At 44.3% G+C, this 21,701-nt stretch overlaps 1 protein-coding gene across 1 annotated transcript in view; it reads left to right on the plus strand.

Moving 5' to 3' along the window:
* LOC146822537 (N-acetylneuraminylgalactosylglucosyl-glucoside beta-1,4-N- acetylgalactosaminyltransferase 2-like) overlaps positions 1-21,701 on the plus strand; it is an 811,926-nt gene that overhangs the window by 524,995 nt on the left and 265,230 nt on the right. The window contains exon 6 of the mRNA XM_085613659.1: positions 12,407-12,493. Coding sequence (XP_085469785.1) covers positions 12,407-12,493 — 87 coding nt within the window. The remainder of the gene's footprint in view (positions 1-12,406; positions 12,494-21,701) is intronic.

A 21,701-nucleotide genomic window follows, 5' to 3' on the forward strand; every position in this document is an offset into this window, starting at 1 on the left:
TTCAAAGGACCATAGGAGTCGTAGTCAACGCGATTGAGAATACCGAAAGGCGCCTTTCATTACCCCCAAGTATGTGCCTATCGACCCAATCGACTGAGGGTACAAATATTGGTGCAAATACCTCTACTATCACCGCATATTCACAGGATTCTATCCTTATGGGCTCATTTGCTGGATTCCCAGAAATAGAGACAAACCAGATAATTCCCTCACAACAAATTTCTCCCCCTGAGTTTGTAAACTGGGAAAGCAGGCTGTCAGTGACCCCAAACACTCAGATAAACATAGAATCTCCGCCACTTATTAACATCTTAGAAGGCGAGGAAGGGACGGATGTTTGCACCATTAATGAAGATAACAATGTATCTGATAAAGTTAACCCCACATGCAATCATTTGAGGGAGAAAGGACACACAGACAAGCTGGAACCCAAAAGAAAGGTGAGGGCTGCTAATAAATCAAGGGTAAAATCAAAAGCTGTAAGGCCCAAATATGGATCAGGGCAGGGTAGAAATGCGAGCCCTGTGTCAAGAACCACCAATAGGGTAATACAACCTATAATACATACAGATCAATCACAGAAAATAGTTACTCAGGGAAATACAGGTCACAAAACTGTCAATACTGTTTTGTGTAACCAGGAAAGTATTAACAATTCCTGTATGGAGAACCTTATGTCTAGAATGGAACAGTTAATGAAATCGCTCATGCTTCCTGTGAATGAAAGGGTAAAAATAATAGGGGAAAGGTTGGAGAAAATTGAAAAAGCCCAACAGCAAAATAATGAAATCTTGTAGAAATTTACCTAGTCCCTACAAACACAGAGCCAAAATAATATTAATGACAAGCCAGGGCACCCACGAAATAATGAGAATATTTTAAGAGATGCATCGGGCATCAGTAAGCATATTCAATTATCTCAGCGACTCATATCTTCAAACAATGGGCATAAGGAGTCGCTAACAGACCCTCAAAAGAACCTGGATGGGGCAAAAGAAGCGCCATCCCTCCCTAGTGTACAGATTGGAGATCTAGGTACAGAGTGCACTATTGGGAAGGATGGGAGTGAGTGGGCAGCCAAGGGACTATGTGGTAATAACAGCAATGCCACTCAGGAACAATCCGAGAGACCAAGGCCATCCAGTAAGAGTATACGTGTCGACTTACCACCAGAATCGCACCCTTTTACTGTGGCCATGATAGGAGTACCAACTTTAGGAGAGGGCAAGTCAGAAAATTACACTGGATTGAAGAATAAGGTCAGCCATTGGCTATCTCGACATAGGCCTATTCCCCCATATTTAAATGGTCAAATACTCAATGTTAGAAGATTATATTGGGTGGGACAGAGGCAAAAGGATTATGAAGGTGACTGTATTATTATAAATTTTAAAGATAGACGTTTAGTAAATTACATTAGTGGGTGGAGGGGGGGTGACTTAGAAAGTAGAATTCAAACAGTGGACCTTACCTATTTCTATCCACCCCCCTGTTTCCCCAAAGAAATTTGCCCCGAAATTTTTTACAAGGAAACAGGCATTTCGATCATTACGACAATCGATACATGACTCAAAGTCACCCACGCCCAAAACCCATATACGAAAATAGGCATTTTGACTATTTCGACAATCAATATAGGATACCTATCTATAATCGTTTTGATGCCCTTAATTCTAAAGGTTTAGAGGGTGTGGATTGACTTTTTGAAGAGATTATGACACTACCAATTTCTAGTCCATCCGAATTAAAAGGTAGCGCAATAATGAAAGAACAGGCACAGGTAACCTTGAACCCAGTAGTCGACCGGCAGGTCAGCCCCAATTTACTGTCCGTAAATATTATCGGGGACCAGGATAAGAATAAGAAATACTCAGGGCAATCAGTGGTCGATAATGAATTACCGATCAACAAAAATCCACTTAAGGATCTATTCCCATATATGTGTGAATCTATAAGATTCCCAATAACAGCCAGAATAAAGCCTATGACTTAAAAATACTTAGTTGGAACGTCGCCGGCCTTGAACCCAGACTAAAGGATAAAGACTGGGTTGAGTTAATTACAAGGTACGACATAATTATGTTCCAAGAAACTTGGGCACCACATAATCTGCATATTAATGGGTATCACTGTTATAACATACTAGCGCCCAAATCGCAACACGGTCGGGCTGTTGGCGGGTTGTTCGTAGGCTTTAGTATAATGGCCGGGGGAAATCATAGGGCCATCGACACTGATAATGTTAATATACAGGCCATTGAGTATAAGCGGAAAACCCCCATTGTTTTAATAAATTTTTATAATAATGATTTTATAACAGTCCCAAATAAGAACCTAATAGCATTGTCTAATTTCATTTCCAAATCAGCTGATAGATGGGGAACAACCACTGGGTCCGACATTGTTGTGGCCGGGGTCTTTAATGCTCAGCTCCCAAGAAATGTATGGCAGGTAGAACAGCGAAAGGGGTATCTTGCCAATCAAAGGGGTCAGGAACTGAGAGCCCTTTTAGATGAGCATACTCTTAGTAATATAATGGATTATGGACCAAAATTAGTGCCGCAGCAGGTACCTACACATAGAGGACCAGTTAGTACTTCAACCATTGATTTTATTTTTGTTTCCCCTGGTATGGCTGATTGTATAACGGAAACTGACACGGTTGTGACAAATTTGGGGGATCATAACCCCGTAACTGTAACATTTAAACTAGCGCCAAAACCGGTCTATAGTTCAATGCAGGGAGCGAAAGATCTAAGTGCAACTACTGATAAATTACGGTTAAAGTGGAAAGGTATAGACAAAGCAGGAATTATGGAATATCTGTCAGGGGAAAATCAGCAGTCTATAGATTTTTGTCTAGATCCAACAGCTAGTGGCCAGTTAATTATAACACATTTTAGCAAAATATGTGCCATAGTTAGGACTTTGCTGCTGGTCCCAGCCCCCCAGAGCCCTAAAGATCCCAGGTGGTTCGACCACAGTTGTTCTGTGGCAAACAGGAGCCTACGTAAGACACTCACAGAAATCCCTAGAGTCGGGGTAAAAGTAAGTGCAGCAAGGAAGGCTTACAAATTAGCCCTAGAGAAAAGGAGATCTATGCTCTTGGGTGAACGCTGGGAAACATTGTCACTGACTGCAGGAAGGAAATCAAGTAATTTATTCTGGCCAGCAGTAAAAGAACTCCGGAATATGGGCCAACAACTTACCCCAATTAGCTGTACCATTTCCGCTAGTTCCTGGGAATTACACTTCTCTAAAATTTATGCTGCCCCGGTAAAAGGCTCAACTATTAACATCCCCGAAACCACTACCAATTTAAAGATAACTGCGGGAGAAGTGGAGGAGGCAATTGCCCAGAGTCTCGGCAATAAGGCTCCTGGCCCAGATGGGCTTCCGATAGACCTCATCAAATGGCAACCTGACTTTTGGGCACCCATATTGGCGAATGTTTTTAATAGTTTGCCAGAATCAACGATGCCTGTTACATGGTGCACCAGCATAATTGTCCCGATTTATAAGAAAGGGGATAGGTCTGATCCTATAAATTATAGACCAATCTCGTTGTTAGATAACACACTGAAAATATTAGGTTGTGTTATCTAAATTAGGTTAACTACATGGACAGAGGAAACTGGGATATTATCCCCCTGTCAACTAGGATTTAGATCAAGGGTTGGCACAGTGGAACAATGCCTTAATCTTAAATTAATTATTGATAAATATAATATTGCCCGTTCTGCACCCATTTATTTAGCTTTTATGGATTTGTCATCCGCCTTTGATTTGGTTAATCGGTCCAAACTTTGGTTTATTTTATTAGAGTATGGTTTGGACATCTCCCTGGTCCACTTCTTAGCTTTTTTACACACGGACCTAAAGTCCAGAGTGAGAATAGGCGTAGGTGGGGAATTGTCTGGACCCATCGAAATTGGAAGAGGAGTTAGGCAGGGGTGCGTTTTAGCACCCCTGCTTTTTATTATTTATATAAATGGGCTCAGTAATTATCTTGCAAATTCTAGACCGGACGTACCCTTAATAAATGGCAAAACCATACCCGCTCTTCTGTATGCAGACGATGCGGTGTTAATGGGCCGTACGCCAAACTCACTCCGTTCTTTGGTTCTTAATTTTACCACATTTATGGATGACCTGGACTTACAAGTCAATTTTAAAAAATCTTTTATAATGGCATGTGGTCCAGGTAAACGACAATTGAGTCCCATACAGGTCGGGGGAGAAAAACTTATTGCAACCAATACCTTCCCATATTTGGGCGTGACCTTTGCTGCGAATGGCTCATGGTCTGGGCATTTGGCCCAGGCCTCGAGCAAATTCTCAAAGGCCACGAACTCGATTTTAAGTATTCCTAAACCAAAGAGATCAGGAGTTACTAAGGCGATTGTTAAGATTTTTAAACTTCAATGTGTCCCAGTGGCAACTTATGGAGCAGAAGTATGGGGCATTGGGAACAGTATCTCTATTCAGCAAGTAGAGAATCGGTTTTGTAGGAGACTATTAAATGTGCCAATTTTTACGTCCAATTTTATCACACATCATGAATTAAATTTAAATTTTATCTCGGATTTTGTCAGTTTCCGACCAGTGCTATTTTGGCACTCGGTCTGGATGAACAAATCAGCGTTACTTACGCAAGAGATATTAACTGATTGTTTAAGTTGTGATAGGGGGGTTGAAGATCCCGTGGATCTCCTATATATATACAAATTTGCGAGAAATAGGCATGGATAACATCTTTATTAATCCTACCCATGCCAGTAAAATTAAGAAATCCGAATTAAAAGAGGCATTAAGTGCACTGTACTCCTTAGGGAGACTTAGGAGGGAGCAAGAGAAACTCACAGTTACGAGGTACATGGATATAGCAGTACCCAGATACCCCCTTGCATTATATTTAACATTACAATTGACAAATTGGGAAAGAAGTCTTCTATGTCGTCTGAGGGCTGGAACCATTAGGTACCTGTTAAATTTTCCTTTGGGCTACCAGGAAAGTACGACCATGATGAGCTGTCCCTGTAATGGGCAAAGTAAACCAAGTGATTTGCACTTCTTTTTTTTCTGTAATTTCTATTTGAAATATACAAAACGGTTCTTAATTTCTTATTTTAAAAAATTTAGACCAATTGATTTGGTCAAATCTTATCGGGCACTGCTAACACTTGAAAATGAGGAAATAATCCTTCGTGTTTGTACTTTTTTTTTAAAGATTGCTGTCCATGCGCGTAGAACGATGGAAATGTGCAAATAATAATGCGTTTTAATCTATATGCTTTTAGGGAACTTAGATTTATTTGTGTGTTATAAGATGTGCTTTTATGAGTTCTTACAATTCGAATAAAGATTTTTCAAATGAATGAGATAGTGACGTGAGTAAAATCTCTTCTAAGTGAGGCATTGCAGGATTTAGTAATGTAGGTGAAATCTCGCCTTAGTGTGGCGTTGCAGGAGATAGTGATGTGAGTGAAATCTCTTCTAAGTGAGGCATTGCAGGAGATAGTGACGTGAGTGAAATCTCTTCTAAGTGAGGCATAGGAGGAGATAGTGACCTGAGTAAAATATCTGCTAAGTGAGGCGTTGCAAGAGATAGTGACATGAGTGAAATCTCTTCTAAGTGAGACGGTACAGGAGATAGTGACGTGAGTGAAATCTCTTCTAAGTGATGCGTTGCAGGAGATAGTGGCATGAGTGACATCTCTTCTAAGTGAGGCGCTGCAGGAGATAGTGACGTGAGTGAAATCTCTTCTAAGTGAGGCGTTGCAGGAGATAGTGATGTGAGTGAAATCTCTCTAAGTGAGGCATAGCAGGAGATAGTGATATGAATTAAATCTGTTCTAATGGAGGTGTTGCAGGAGATAGTGACGTGAGTGAAATCTCTTCTAAGTGAGGCGTTGCAGGAGATAGTGATGTGAGTAAAATCTCTTCTAAGTGAGGCATAGCAAGAGATAGTGACATGAGTTAAATCTGTTCTAATGGAGGCGTTGCAGGAGATAGTGATGTAAGTAAAATCTCTTCTAAGTGAGGCGTTGCAGGAGAGAGTGACATGAGTGAAATCTCTTCTAAGTGAGACGTTGCAGGAGATAGTGACGTGAGTAAAATCTCTTCTAAGTGAGGCGTTGCAGGAGATTGTGATGTGAGTGAAATCTCTTCTAAGTGAGGCATTGCTGGAGATAGTGACAAGAGTGAAATCTCTTCTAAGTGAGGCATAGCAGGAGATAGTGACGTGAGTGAAATCTCTTCCCAGTGAGGCGTTGTAGGAGATAGTGACGTGAGTGAAATCTCGCCTAAGTGTGGCGTTGCAGGAGATAGTGATGTGAGTGAAATCTCTTCTAAATGAGACGTTACAGGAGATAGTGACGTGAGTGAAATCTCTTCTAAGTGAGGCATGCAGGAGATAGTGACGTGAGAGAAATCCCTTCTAAGTGAGGCATTGCAGGAGATAGTGACGTGAGTGAAATCTCTTCTAAGTGGGGAGCAGCAGGAGATAGTGACGTGAGTGAAATCTCTTCTAAGTGAGGCATAGGAGGAGATAGTGACTTGAGTGAAATCTCTACTAAGTGCGGTGTTGCAGGAGATAGTGATGTGAGTAAAATCTCTACTAAGTGAGGCGTTGCAGGAGATTGTGACATGAGTGAAATCTCTTCTAAGTGAGACGGTAAAGGAGATAGTGACTTGAGTGAAATCTCTTCTAAGTGATGCGTTGCAGGAGATAGTGGCATGAGTGACATCTCTTCTAAGTGAGGAGTTGCAGGAGATAGTGACCTGAGTCAAATGTCTTCTAAGTGAGGCATAGCAGGAGCTAGTAACGTGAGTGAAATCTCTTCTAAGTGAGGCGTTGCAGGAGATAGTGATGTGAGTGAAATCTCACTAAGTGAGGCATAGCAGGAGATAGTGACATGAGTGAAATCTCTTCTAATAGAGGCATAGTAGGAGATAGTGACGTGAGTGAAATCTCTTCTAAGTGAGGCATTGCTGGAGATAGTGACAAGAGTGAAATCTCTTCTAAGTGAGGCATAGCAGGAGATAGTGACGTGAGTGAAATCTCTTCTAAGTGAGGAGTTGCAGGAGATACTGACCTGAGTCAAATGTCTTCTAAGTGAGGCATAGCAGGAGCTAGTAACGTGAGTGAAATCTCTTCTAAGTGAGGCGTTGCAGGAGATAGTGATGTGAGTGAAATCTCACTAAGTGAGGCATAGCAGGAGATAGTGACTTGAGTGAAATCTCTTCTAAGGGAGGCGTTGCAGGAGATAGTAACGTGAGTGAAATCTGTTCTGAATGAGGCATTGCAGGAGATAGTGACATGAGTGAAATCTCTTCTAAGTGAGGCGTTGCAGGAGATAGTGATGTGAGTGAAATCTGTTTTAAGTGAGGCACTGCTGGAGATAGTGACGAGAGTGAAATCTCTTCTAAGTGAGGCATAGCAGGAGATAGTGACCTGAGTGAAATCTCTTCTAAGTGAGGAGTTGCAGGAGATAGTGACATGAGTGAAATCTCTTCTAATAGAGGCATAGTGGGAGATACTGACGTGAGTGAAATCTCTTCTAAGTGAGGCATTGCAGGAGATAGTGATGTGAGTGAAATCTCTCTAAGTGAGGCATAGCAGGAGATAGTGTCATGAGTTAAATCTGTTCTAATGGAGATGTTGCAGGAGATAGTGACCTGAGTGACATCTGTTCTAAGTGAGGCATTGCAAGAGATAGTGACGTGAGTGAAATCTCTTCTAAGTGAGGCGTTGCAGGAGAGAGTGACATGAGTGAAATCTCTTCTAAGTGAGACGTTGCAGGAGATAGTGACGTGAGTGAAATCTCTTCCTAGTGAGGCAATGCAGGAGATAGTGATGTGAGTGAAATCTCTCTAAGTGAGGCATAGCAGGAGATAGTGTCATGAGTTAAATCTGTTCTAATGGAGGTGTTGCAGGAGATAGTGACCTGAGTGACATCTGTTCTAAGTGAGGCATTGCAAGAGATAGTGACGTGAGTGAAATCTCTTCTAAGTGTGGCATTGAGGGAGATAATGACGTGAGTGAAATCTCTTCTAAGTGAGGCATAGCAGGAGATAGTGACGTGAGTGAAATCTCTTCCCAGTGAGGCGTTGTAGGAGATAGTGACGTGAGTGAAATCTCGCCTAAGTGTGGCGTTGCAGGAGATAGTGATGTGAGTGAAATCTCTTCTAAATGAGACGTTACAGGAGATAGTGACGTGAGTGAAATCTCTTCTAAGTGAGGCATGCAGAAGATAGTGACGTGAGAGAAATCCCTTCTAAGTGAGGCATTGCAGGAGATAGTGACGTGAGGGAAACCTCTTCTAAGTGGGGAGCAGCAGGAGATAGTGACGTGAGTGAAATCTCTTCTAAGTGAGGCATAGGAGGAGATAGTGACTTGAGTGAAATCTCTACTAAGTGCGGTGTTGCAGGAGATAGTGATGTGAGTAAAATCTCTTCTAAGTGAGGCGTTGCAGGAGATTGTGACATGAGTGAAATCTCTTCTAAGTGAGACGGTACAGGAGATAGTGACTTGAGTGAAATCTCTTCTAAGTGATGCGTTGCAGGAGATAGTGGCATGAGTGACATCTCTCTAAGTGAGGCGCTGCAGGAGATAGTGATGCGAGTGGAATCTCTTCTAAGTGAGGCGTTGCAGGAGATAGTGACGTGAGTGAAATCTCTTCTAAGTGAGGCGTTGCAGGAGATAGTGATGGGAGTAAAATCTCTTCTAAGTGAGGCATAGCAGGAGATAGTGACATGAGTTAAATCTGTTCTAATTGAGGCGTTGCAGGATATAGTGGCATGAGTGACATCTCTCTAAGTGAGGCGCTGCAGGAGATAGTGATGCGAGTGGAATCTCTTCTAAGTGAGGCGTTGCAGGAGATAGTGATGTGAGTGAAATCTCTTCTAAATGAGGCGTTACAGGAGATAGTGACGTGAGTGAAATCTCTTCTACCTGAGGCATGCAGGAGATAGTGACGTGAGAGAAATCTCTTCTAAGTGAGGCTTTGCAAGAGATAGTGACGTGAGTTAGATCTGTTCTAGTGGAGGCGTTGCAAGAGATAGTGACGCAAGTGATATCTCTTCTAAGTGAGATGTTGCAGGAGATAGTGATGTAAGTAAAATCTCTTCTAAGTGAGGCGTTGCAGGAGAGAGTGACATGAGTGAAATCTCTTCTAAGTGAGACGTTGCAGGAGATAGTGACGTGAGTGAAATCTCTTTTAAGTGAGGCATTGCAGGAGATTGTGACGTAAGTGAAATCTCTTCTAAGTGAGGCGTAGCAGGAGATAGTGACGCAAGTGATATCTCTTCTAAGTGAGATGTTGCAGGAGATAGTGATGTAAGTAAAATCTCTTCTAAGTGAGGCGTTGCAGGAGAGAGTGACATGAGTGAAATCTCTTCTAAGTGAGACGTTGCAGGAGATAGTGACGTGAGTGAAATCTCTTCTAAGTGAGGCGTTGCAGGAGATTGTGACGTAAGTGAAATCTCTTCTAAGTGAGGCGTAGCAGGAGATAGTGACATGAGATAAATCTGTTCTAATGGAGGAGTTGCAGGAGATAGTGATGTGAGTGAAATCTCTTCTAAGTGAGGTGTTGCAGGAGATGGTGACGTAAGTGAAAGCTCTTCTAAGTGAGGCATAGCAGGAGATAGTGACATGAGTGAAATCTCTTCTAAGTGAGGCGTAGCAGGAGATAGTGACATCAGATAAATCTGTTCTAATGGAGGAGTTGCAGGAGATAGTGATGTGAGTGAAATCTCTTCTAAGTGAGGTGTTGCAGGAGATGGTGACGTAAGTGAAAGCTCTTCTAAGTGAGGCATAGCAGGAGATAGTGACATGAGTGAAATCTCTTCTAAGTGAGGCATAGCAGGAGATAGTGACGTGAGTGAAATCTCTTCTAAGTGAGGCGTTGCAGGAGATAGTGACTTGAGTGACAGCTCATCTAAGTGAGGCGCTGCAGGAGTTAGTGACGTGATTGAAATCTCTTCTGAGTGAGGCGGTGCAGGAGATAGTGACGTGAGTGAAATCTCTACTTAGTAAGGCATTGCAGGAGATAGTGACGTGAGTGAAATCTCTTCTAGGTGAGGCGTAGCAGGAGATAGTGAGATGAGTTAAATCTGTTCTAATGGAGGCGTTGCAGGAGATAGTGATGTGCATAAAATCTCTTCTAAGTGAGGCGTTGCAGGAGATAGTGACGTGAGTGAAATCTCTTCTAAGTGAGGCATAGGAGAAGATAGTGACTTGAGTGAAATCTCTACTAAGTGTGGTTTTGCAGGAGATAGTGATGTGAGTAAAATCTCTTCTAAGTGAGGTGTTGCAGGAGATGGTGACGTAAGTGAAAGCTCTTCTAAGTGAGGCATAGCAGGAGATAGTGACATGAGTGAAATCTCTTCTAAGTGAGGCGTAGCAGGAGATAGTGACAACAGATAAATCTGTTCTAATGGAGGAGTTGCAGGAGATAGTGATGTGAGTGAAATCTCTTCTAAGTGTGGCATTGCAGGTGATTGTGACGTGAGTGAAATCTCTTCTAAGTGAGGCACAGCAGGAGATAGTGACGTGCGTGAAATCTCTTCTAAGGAAGGCTTTGCAAGAGATAGTGACGTGAGTGAAATCTCTTCTAAGTTAGGCGTTGCAGGAGATAGTGACGTCAGTGAAATCTCTTCTAAGTGAGGCATAGGAGGAGATAGTGAGTTGAGTGAAATCTCTTCTAAGTGAGGCGTTGCAAGAGATAGTGACGTGAGTGAAATCTCTTCTAAGTGAGGCGTTGCAGGAGATAGTGACGTGAGTTAAATCTGCTCTAATGCAGGCGATGCAGGAGATAGTGACGTGAGTGAAATCTATTCTAAGTGAGGCATAGCAGGAGATAGTAACGTAAGTGAAATCTCTTCTAAGTGAAGCGTTGCAGGAGATAGTGACGTGAGTGAAATCTCTTCTAAGTGAGGCATGCAGGAGATAGTGACGTGCGTGAAATCTCTTCTAAGTGAGGCGTTGCAGGAGATAAAGATGTTAGTGAAATCTCTTCTAAGTTAGGCATTGCAGGAGATAGTGGCGTGAGTGAAATCTCTTCTAAGTGAGGCATAGCAGGAGAAAGTGACTTAAGTGAAATCTCTTCTAAGTGAGGCGTTGCAGGAGATAGTGACGTGAGTTAAATCTGTTCTAATGGAGGCGATGCAAGAGATAGTGACGTGAGTGAAATCTCTTCTAAGTGAGGTGTTGCAGGAGATGGTGACGTGAGTGAAATCTCTTCTAGGTGAGGCGTTGAAGGAGATAGCGGCGTGAGTGAAATCTCTTCTAAGTGAGGCGTTGCAGGAGATAGTGACCTGAGTTAAATCTGTTCAAATGGAGGCATTGCAGGAGATAGTGACGTGAGTGAAATCTCTTCTAAGTGAGGCGTTGCTGGAGGTAGTGGCATGAGTGACATCTCTTCTAAGTGAGGTATAGCAGGAGATAGTGACTTGAGTGAAATCTCTTCTAAGTGAGGTGTTGCAGGAGATAGTGACATGAGTGAAATCTCTTCTAAGTGAGGCATTGCAGGAGGTAGTGACGTGAGTTAAATCTGTTCTAATGGAGGTGATGCAGGAGATAGCGACGTGATTGAAATCTCTTCTAAGTGAGGCTTTGCAGGAGATAGTGGCGTGAGTGACATCTCTTCTAAGTGAGGTGTCCTAGGAGATAGTGATGTGAGTGAAATCTCTTCTAATTGAGGCTTTGCAGGAGATAGTGACGTGAGTGAAATCTCTTCTAAGGTAGGCGTTGCAGGAGATAGTGGCATGAGTGACATCTTTTCTATGTGAGACATTGCAGGAGATAGTGACGCGTGTGAAATCTCTTCTATGTGAGGCGTTGTAGGAGATAGTGACGTGAGTGAAATCTCTTCTAAGTGAGACATTGTAGGAGATATTGGCATGTGTGAAATCTCTTCTTAGTGAGGCATTGCATGAGATAGTGGCATGAGTGACATCTCTTCTAAGTGAGGCATTGTAGGAGATAATGACGTGAGTGAAATCTCTTCTAAGTGAGGTGTTTCAGGAGATAGTGACGTGAATGAAATCTCTTCTAAGTGAGGCATAGCAGGAGATAGTGACGTGAGTGAAATCTCTTCTAAGTGAGGCATTGCAGGAGATAGTGACGTGAGTGAAATCTCTTCCAAGTGAGGCATAGCAGGAGAGAGTGACGTGAGTGAAATCTCTTCTAAGTGAGGCATAGCAGGAGATAGTGACATGAGTGAAATCTCTTCTATGTGAGGCGTTGCAGGAGATAGTGACGTGGGTGCAATCTCTTCTAAGTGAGGCATAGCAGCAGATAGTGACATGAATGAAATCTCCCAAGTGAGGCGCCGTGAGTGAAATCTCTTGTAGGTGACATGTTGCCTGACATATTGACATACAGCCTCTGCTTCCTTCACAGTGACGCTGACGATGGGGCCCTATGTGGCTCGTTTTCCAGTGCTGATCCGCCAGCCCAGGCTGCCCTGGTTACACGACCCTGGAGCAGGTAAATATTCTGCTGTCAACGAACGAGTGACATACAATAGATTTATAAAGTTGGTTTTGACTGATGAGTTTGCACAAACCCCACACACTTAGTTCATCCCCGCCAGGAGCGCATAACTTAGTTCACTGCAGCGCTGCTCTAAAGTGTAGGAGAGTAGCATCTGCTTACTATGGTTACCCCCACTTTTTGCTGGTGTTTCACTGTTTTTTGACTTTAGTCTGGCTGGGGCCCTGCTATCCAGAACCCCAGCCTAGCTGCTTCCTCTCTAAAGTGATTGCATGTACTTTAGGTACACTCCAGTTTGGTTACTGGAGTACCCTTGTGAGTCCCTAGTATATGGTACCTTAGGTACCAAGGGCATAGGTACCTCATAGGCCTACCAGGGGCTGAAGCATGTATTATGCCACACCTGGGAAGCCTTCAATATAACACCACAGGACTGCTACTGCAGCCTGGGTAAGGTGGTGCATGCACCCCTTACTAAGATATAGGTTACCTATATCTACCTTTAATCACTGACACATTTAAACCGATCAGTCACTCATGGCAGACCTTATCAATCCTGAAGGCAGAGTGCTTGGTTTTGTGTGAGAGGGTGCCCATGCATGAGCTGGGCCCCTCTGCAGCTTTCCGAGCCTTTTCTTTGAGGCTTTTCTGTGATGTAGCCAGACCATATAATCTTAAGTGCATTATAACCTCGCAGTAAATGCTAACTTTGGAATGGCTGCATGGAAACATGTCGTGTTTGGTGTCAAACACCTTGGAATCCTACCCCCTTCCCCCCCACCACCAGTCCTGGCAGCAGGGGTAGAATTCCACCCTTGTAGAGGGAGAGACATGTACACACTTGTCTAACCGGTAATAGTTTAAAAGAGCCCTGGCATCACAAAATGGATGCTGCAGCCGCAGACACGAGCCTGGCCTCCTGCTGCTGGACGAAACTCCGGCAGGAGAGGCCTGGACAATAGGTTTCCTGTCACAGGGAGATGTAACCACCTCCCAGACAGGCTTTTGTGTATTGGGGCTGGATGGGTGCACTCTGAGAGTGCTTTGAAGTCAGCACTGGGGGCACATTTGGTGTCCATGTACATAGCCCAGTTCAAACCGGTTGCAAGGGCTACCAGCCCCTGCTCTGGCGCGAAACTGGACAAAGGAAATGGGTGTAACCACCCTTCTTTCCTGACCCTCCCATAGGTGGGTCCCCAGAGTATGTCCAACCCCTTTTCTTAGTATAAATAAGAGATCCTTGGCAACAGGACTTTAGATTACACCTGGACAAAACTTTAAAACTGAATCCTGGAATTTCGACGCTGTACTAAAGACTAGAGGATGGTAGAATCTCCCTTGGGGTCAAGAAGTGACTCCCCTGCTCAAGCAGGCACAAATGAAGCATCTTGCCGGTCTGCATTTCCGAAGCTCCCGCCAGACTCCGAAGTATTTGTGACACAGGAAGAGGATTTCCAGACTTCTCAGAGGCGAACACGAGTCCCCAGCAAAGCTGAGACCCGCAGCTCTCACGAGTGACTTAGAACCGGAACTCCTGGACACGTGCACCTTTGGTAGTGCATTGACTTCCCAAGCTTTCCCGAAGTTGTGCATTGAGTTACTTCTAGCCCAAGCCCCGAACACCATCTGCAGTGAAGATTGTGGAGCTACACTCCACGAGTGTTCCGTGAGCCCGCTTATTGCATTTCCGCTTGAGGCTCCTTCGCGATCCCTGGTCCGTCGACTGGTGGGTCCCCTCGAAGGTAACTCTAACTTTCCTTGGGCTTCCCTGGTTGCTCCAGACGTGCCCTGACTCCCAACCGCGTGGTGAGTCCCTCAGACCTTGCTGGTCTGCACCGAAGCCAATCTCTGCTTTCTGCATGGGTTGTTGTTGCCCAGGCTTGTTGGTTCCAATCCGGAAACCGACACTGCAGCACTCGACATCCTTCGTGGGACAGCTCGGATCCAGAACCTGGTCGTCGTAGACGCCTCCTGGTCCTCGTGGCTGAAGAGTTAAGCTTCACCTTCTTCACGTGAAATCACCAGACATCGGTGGGAATCCGCCTATCGTCCTCCTGGTCACTGGCAAGTGACCCAGACTCTGTCCTCTCTGCTTTCATGTTCCTCACATCTTCGATCCAGGCTTGGATCACACCGGACACTTTCCACTTGGACGCCAGCATCACTTTGTAGCAGATCGCCATTGAAAACGACGACAAAACCAGACCCCAAAAGACACCTATGCACCCAGCTTCCCTGGGTGAGGTATCGTGAGTACTCCTGTGCTCCCATGGGTGTTGGCTCTAGAACCCCCTAGTTCTAAAGGGGTTTGCTCCAAGTCCTCTTCTAAGTGTCCTTTATCTTTAAAATTCCAACCGCTACTTTCCCCGTAGAAGTTAATGGTGATTCGCGGCTGTGTTCACACACTGCACGCGTCCCCTGTGGGTCCCCTGTGTCACTACCTTGGGTGGTTCCTGGTGGACCCAGCAGTTCTAAAGGCTTTAAGCCTTGTGTCTATGCAAGTCATGGTTCTTATAACACCTTTCTTATTATATGGTTTTACACCCCTAGGGCTCAACGTATATTGTGCTAATTTACTGTGTGATATTAAGTTAACTGAATGTACTTTTGCCTCTAGCCTCTTAAAGGGTCTAGCGGGATGTGTTTAGAATAAATACATATATTTTATATATATACCTGGTGTGGTTCTCCTTTAATTTGGTCATTCACAAGATTATAGACTAGTAAAACAAGCTGCTTTACATTCCTCCAAGACTTAGACTGAAGGCTGCTCTCCACAGCTACCACTAGGATAGCTTTCTATTAAGGTTGTCTTTAACTTACCATCAATAAGGGTCGTTTGGACTGGTGCATGGTGCCCATTATAATAGTGGACAGCATATGCCAGGCCAACTTCTGACATTGGTGTGCAGCGTGTGGGATTCCAGCTTGCTATTGTTTTACCAGATAATCTCAAGTGATTGACTATTTGAAAACCACTAAAGGTACCAGAGGTACATATAATACAAGCTTAAATACAGTAAGTTCTACTAAACTTAGAGTTGTGTGTTAAGGGCTTAGCACACCCTTTCTACAACTCAAGAGAGTTTAGTAGGTAACATCTAGAGTAGGTAGGTGCTTACACCACACCTCACTAGTAACGTCTTCAAGGCCAGGAACCATTGGGTCCCTGCCAAATGTCATTATGTCACAGGCATCCAAGTATGACACATTCCCTTTTTTAGAATTAAGGGCTCTGTGTACTATGAGGAAATTGAAGACACGCAAAAGTGCCAATACCCAACGCCTCAGAGAGGTACTACTGTTAGATAACCTTCAGAAGGCTTCAGAGTCTGAGGGGTTAGGCAGTGGGGATGGGGCAGCAGCAGAGGGAGAGACTGGAGGTACGAACCCCGAGGACTCAGACTCTGATGCTGACCAGGATGGTGACAATCACCTTGACCTGGACCAAGCAGCTCCTACTGGAGATGAGGAGGAAGGCCAAGGTGGCCCTATCTTTATCCCCCCAGAAGGGTTGGAGGTACACCTAGAAGGCCCAGATCTCCTTCTGTGGAGTCTGACCATTCTGGTGTATCTATAGGGACATCTGTCTCTTCCCATAGGAGGGAATCCTCCCAGGAGAAGAGAGAAAGGCAACTGAAGTATCAGGAAGCCCAGCTGAGAATTAGAAGACAGCAGGGAGCCTTAGAAAGGGAGTCCCTAGAGCTTGAAAAAGCTAGAAAAAAGATGAGACTAGAGTCCCATGTTGGCAGCAACTTCTCTAGTGGTAGAGAAAGATCTCATAACCATAGGAATTTAAACAAGATTGTCCCTCCCTACCTAGGTGGGGAGGACATCCACAAATGGATAACTGCACTGGAAAGGGCCTGTAAAGTTCAGAATGTCCCCCAGGAGCAGTGGGCAGCTATCTTGTGGCTCTCCTTTGCAGACAAGGGTAGAAACAAGCTCCTCACTGTTAGAGAAGAGGATGCTGATGATTATACAGTCCTGAAGAGTGCTCTGATTGAAGGGTTTGGCCTAACGACTGAACAATACAGGATAAAGTTCAGTGAGACCCAGAAAGCTCAGACTCAGGACAGGGTTGACTTTGTTGATTTGTGCTACTAAGGCTCTAAGGCAGCTAAGAGTCAGCATACCATCAGTGACTTGCTGCTCCAATGCGACTGCTCACACCCTGACTCCTTCTTTTAATTGCGGACATTTTAAAGTGAATGTAGTATTTTAAATTGAAATTTTTACCTGTTGGTCACCCGCATTTGTTTGTGTGCTTGTACCCTTTAACTGGCCTGTCCCCGCTCAGCCACGGCTTGTGCCGATTGAGCGGAGGGCCGGGAGGCTCATTTCCGGTGCATTTGTATGACGAGTGACATATTTGTTTAGCAGGTCAGCACTCTAGTAGTCGCTCCGCCCACTCCTCCTACTTAATGCGGATCAGGGCGCGGACGCGCACAGCGGCGCGCCAAAAGGCGCACCAAAGGCTAGCCCGTCTGCGCCCGTCCGCGCCAGACCGCCGACAGACGCCAAAGAGTCCTGTTTATTTATTCTTACACTCTCCGGTAAGTCTGTTCTACTGTTAAGCTGTGTTATTCCAGTGAGGAGCTGCGCTCTCTGAACCCCCTTAGTTCATATATTTATGGAAAATCTCCAAGATCGAGCGAGTCTACTAGTAACTGTCAGTTTACTACCCATAATAGTAAAGAGATAATCACACGAACCCACGAAATAACGAACACCTGTGCTAAAGAGATAAAAGCTGCCCCCAAACCCCTTTTGGCCCTATAGCTCAATGCTAGGTCCATACCCAAACATGCTCTTGAACTTTGGAGTCTTTTAGAGGCGGAGAAGCCTGATATATGCTTTATAACGGAGATCTGGCTCCACAGTCTAGCCTCATCTAATGTTACAATAGCGTTTCCCCCTCAGTACCATCTAACAAGGTTAGATAGAGAAGTGAGTAGAGGAGGTGGTATTGCAGTCGCTACCATGGCCCCTTCTGTGATTAGAGTATTAGAATCTCTTACATCCACGATGTCAGAGATTCTGATTTTTAATATAGACATCCCGGACTCGGAAACCTGGAATGGAGAGTTGGTCTATAGACCTCCCGGACCAAAGACGCAATTTGTCAACCATTTGTTGGAAACAATAGTGCCCTATGTATTAGCCGCATACAACTTTATTTTAATCGGAGATTTTAACTATCATGCGGAGTTACCATTGGACACCGATTCTGGCCACTTAATTGGAGCTGTGAACACGCTAGGGTTAACGCAGAGGGTAATCGGCCCAACTCACTTAGCTGGACACACATTAGACCTGATATTCACAGACTCCCTCAAATTGACCATTGAATCTTCTTGTTCAGTATTATGGACGGATCATTTTATTTTAAAATTTGGTGTGCCTATAAGCACACATAGGAAAACCGGTCCGAATAAAAGTATTTTGATTTGGCCCTGGCTTAAGTTAACACCTGACACTTTTCTAGCACATTTTGAACCTCCACAATTATGTCAAGTGGACACTGTGGATTTGGCTGCTAGTAATCTTGATTCCACCATTATACTGGCTCTGGACAAAGCTGCTCCTTTTACCAAGGTCCAAGTAAAAAATAATGCTTCACCCTGGTTTACAGCAGCATTAAAAATTGATTAACAATTAAGCCGAGCTGCTGAACGCCAGTGGAGTAAGACTAAAACCGAGGAAGATCGCAGGAACTACAGGCACCTTCACTTAATTTATATAAAAAACATTAAATCAACTAAAAAGACCTATTTAACTCAGCGCATAAATAACGCCGCACACTCGAGCAAAGAACTTTATAAAATATTGAAGGGATTTACTTCCCCTCGGGTTGAACAGTCCTCTTTCTCTCCTACTCAAGAGTGGGTCAACTCTGTGTCCTCTTTTTTTTTTTAATAATAAAATTTAAACCATTTATGCCTCATTTCCTCATCAGATCAATGATCATAATCACTCTACCAGTAATATGATTAAGACACCTTCTCTGTTGGAAACACATAATGCCCCCCGATTAATGGAGTTTGAACCCATAACTACCACCGAAGTAGCAGCAGTTTTAACTAGGATTAAATCCGGTTCTCCAGCCGATCCTTTTCCTCCTCGTTCCTGCACTAAGATTACGCCTCTGTTCGTGAATGTCTTAACTATCATTATTAACATGTCAGTAAATCAAGCTAAGGTTCCGAAGAGGTGGAAACATGCTCAAGTTAAGCCTATTCTTAAAAAACCTTCGGCTGACCCTAACTTACCAGTAAACTACCGCCCCATTTTATTGCTTCCCTACTTTTGGAAGGTACTGGAGCACATAGTTAATAAACGTTTTACTGCCCATCTAGAGAACCATGGCCTTCTTGATTCCTCGCAGTCAGGCTTCCGTGCTGCTCACAGTACGGAGACCGCGGTTATCGAGATAGTAGATAACATCAGGCTTGCTTTGGAAAAACGAGAATCTGCAATCTTGGTTCTCTTGGACCTGTCTGCGGCCTTCGATACCATCTCCCACAGTATCCTGAAACATCAACTGTGGGAGGTGGGTATCAGAGGGAAGGCCTTGGACTGGCTTGAGAACTACCTGGCTGACCGATCCACCACCGTTCATGTAGATGAAATGGTCTTGCGTACCTACCCAGTAACGGTCGGCGTTCCGCAGGGATCTCTTCTCAGTCCCATGCTGTTTAATGTATATTTAACACCTTTAGCGGGTATCATTAGATCATATGGCTTTGAGACTCTCTCGTATGCTGATGATACCCAACTGCTCGTCACCTGTGGCTCTGATTATGATGGCGCACGATCCCGCTTTAAGAGCTGCATGGTCCAAATTAACAACTGGATGAGCTTAAAGAAGTTACAGTTGAATGGCAGTAAGACTGAGATTATTCTATTCGGAAGAGCTGAGCAGTTCTAGACGCAGGATTGGTGGCCCACGGAGCTGGGCACCTGTTCTTCCCCCAAGCTAGCAGTGCGCAACCTAGGCATTATCATTGATAATTCTTTGTCCATGAAAGCCCATATTAACCAGGTTCTAGGAGTCTGCTTTGGGATTATGCGTAATCTCCGAAAGATTTTTAAGTGGTTGCCCATCGAAGCAAGGAAACCTGTAGTACAGGGACTTGTCATTAGTCGCCTCGACTACGGCAATGCTCCGTTTACGGCACTTAATCGAGATTTGCTTTCTAAACTTCAGATTCTTCAAAATACTGCTGCAAGACTTATTTGTTTTTAGTTTCCCCCTCAAATCCTCTTCTGTTCCGACTCTTAGAACCCTGCATTGGCTTCCGGTTCATCAAAGAGGACACTATAAAATCTTAAGTCTCACACACAAGATAATGTATTGTATCGGTCCTCGATATCTAGCAAAACAATTGCAATGGTATGTACCTGAGCATTCCTTAAGGTCTGGCACTAAATCTTACCTTGCTCAGCCGCGTATTCGAGATTTTCTTAATGGTGGCCGTTCATTTTCTTACCTTGTCCCCATGCTTTGGAACAAAGTGCCATCACAACTTTTATCCATAGCAGACCATTCATGTTTCTGTAAAAGGCTGAAAACCTGGCTTTTTTCACAATAAGCTTTTGCATTGGGTATCCAGGTTACTGTCTGTTTCTCTGTCTTTTTGCTGCTAGCGCCTTGAGACTTGTTGGTGATTTGTGCGCTTTATAAAAATGTTTGACATTGACAAGGCTCTGGAGGGCTGGTTACTTGGCAGTAAGGTGTGAGATTATACAGGATTGTACAACTTGATTATAAGGGAGCAGATCATTAATAATTGTCAGAATCAGCTGTTGCATCACCACCTGGTAGACTCTGATCTGACCTCTCCCCAATAACTGGGAAAGAAGGCAGACAAATGGGTCAGAACCAGGGTGAAGCAGAAAGTTCAGAACCAAGGTGGTGACCAGAAGAAACAAGATCCTAATAAGGGTGTGGAGAAGGGTAAAGACCAGAAGTCTTCACAAGGTCCCCAAAAAGCTTCTAATGGTGGGGATTCACAATCGTCCAAAAAGAAAGTCCAAAAGAAACCATGGTGTCAAATCTGTAAGCAGAATACCCATTGGACTAGTGATTACACTAGACCTAAAGACTCAACTCCAGCCACCATTGCCCCTAAGGCAACTATCCCCCCTAGTTCAGCTCCAAGTGGTGGTACTCAAAATAAGGGTGTAGTAGGATTAACCCTGGGCTCTGAGATGGACTCTGGCCTAGTCAGAGTTCCAACTCAGGCTGTACTGATCTGTGATGGAGGCATGGATATGTCCTCCTTTGTGAGTCCCAGTAACTTGGGCAAATACAGACAGCAGCCTTTGATAAATGGAAAAGAGGCTTTGGCCTACAGAGACACAGGGGCAAGTGTCACAATGGTGACACAAGACCTTGTGCCTCCTGAGCAGCTCATACTTGGTGAGACTTACCAAGTGACCAATGCTAGCAATGTCAGGACTGACCATTCCTTGGCAGTTGTTAATTTCTCCTGGGGAGGGGTAACTGGCCTCAAGAAAGTTGTGGTAAGTGCAGACCTCCCGGTAGAATGCTTGCTTGGCAATGATTTGGAAACTTCAGCCTGGGCTGAAGTGGAGCTCAGGACCCATGCAGAAATGTTAGGTATCTCTGCACATGGGTTTACTGTGACAAAGTCACAGGCTAAAATGTCTAACACTGAACAGGCCCTGGATTCTGGAATAATGGACCAGGTGCCTTCCAAGAAAAGGAGCAGTAGGGTTAAGGCAGTGCCTTCCCCCCTGACTCGGAATACAGATCAGTCTCTTGAGGGAGATGATTGTAGTCCTGAAGAAGGAACTGTCCCAGATGAGCTTGAGCCTGATCAGGTTGAGTTCTTGGGGACAGGGGATCCCTTCCAGGGCAGAGTTGAGTCAGGAGCAGCTGAGCTGCCCTTCTCTTGAACCCCTGAGACAGCAGGCTGCTGGGAATGCTAGTGGCCCCCATAAGATTTATTGGGATGATGGACTCCTGTACTCAGAGGGCCCGATTCACAGAACTAACTTATGACAAAATCCTAAACTTACTACCATTTTGGTATTCACAGAAGGCACTTACTCATTTTGGTATTCACAGAAGGCACTTGCTCATTTCGGTATTCACAGAAGTTAGGAGTCCTAACTTTAGGACTCCTAAAGGCCTTCTGTGAATACCGAAAGTATTAAAGTTAGGATTTTTCTC

Source organism: Triturus cristatus, chromosome 6 (genome assembly GCF_964204655.1).
Source record: "Triturus cristatus chromosome 6, aTriCri1.1, whole genome shotgun sequence".
NCBI classification, from domain to species: domain Eukaryota; kingdom Metazoa; phylum Chordata; class Amphibia; order Caudata; family Salamandridae; genus Triturus; species Triturus cristatus.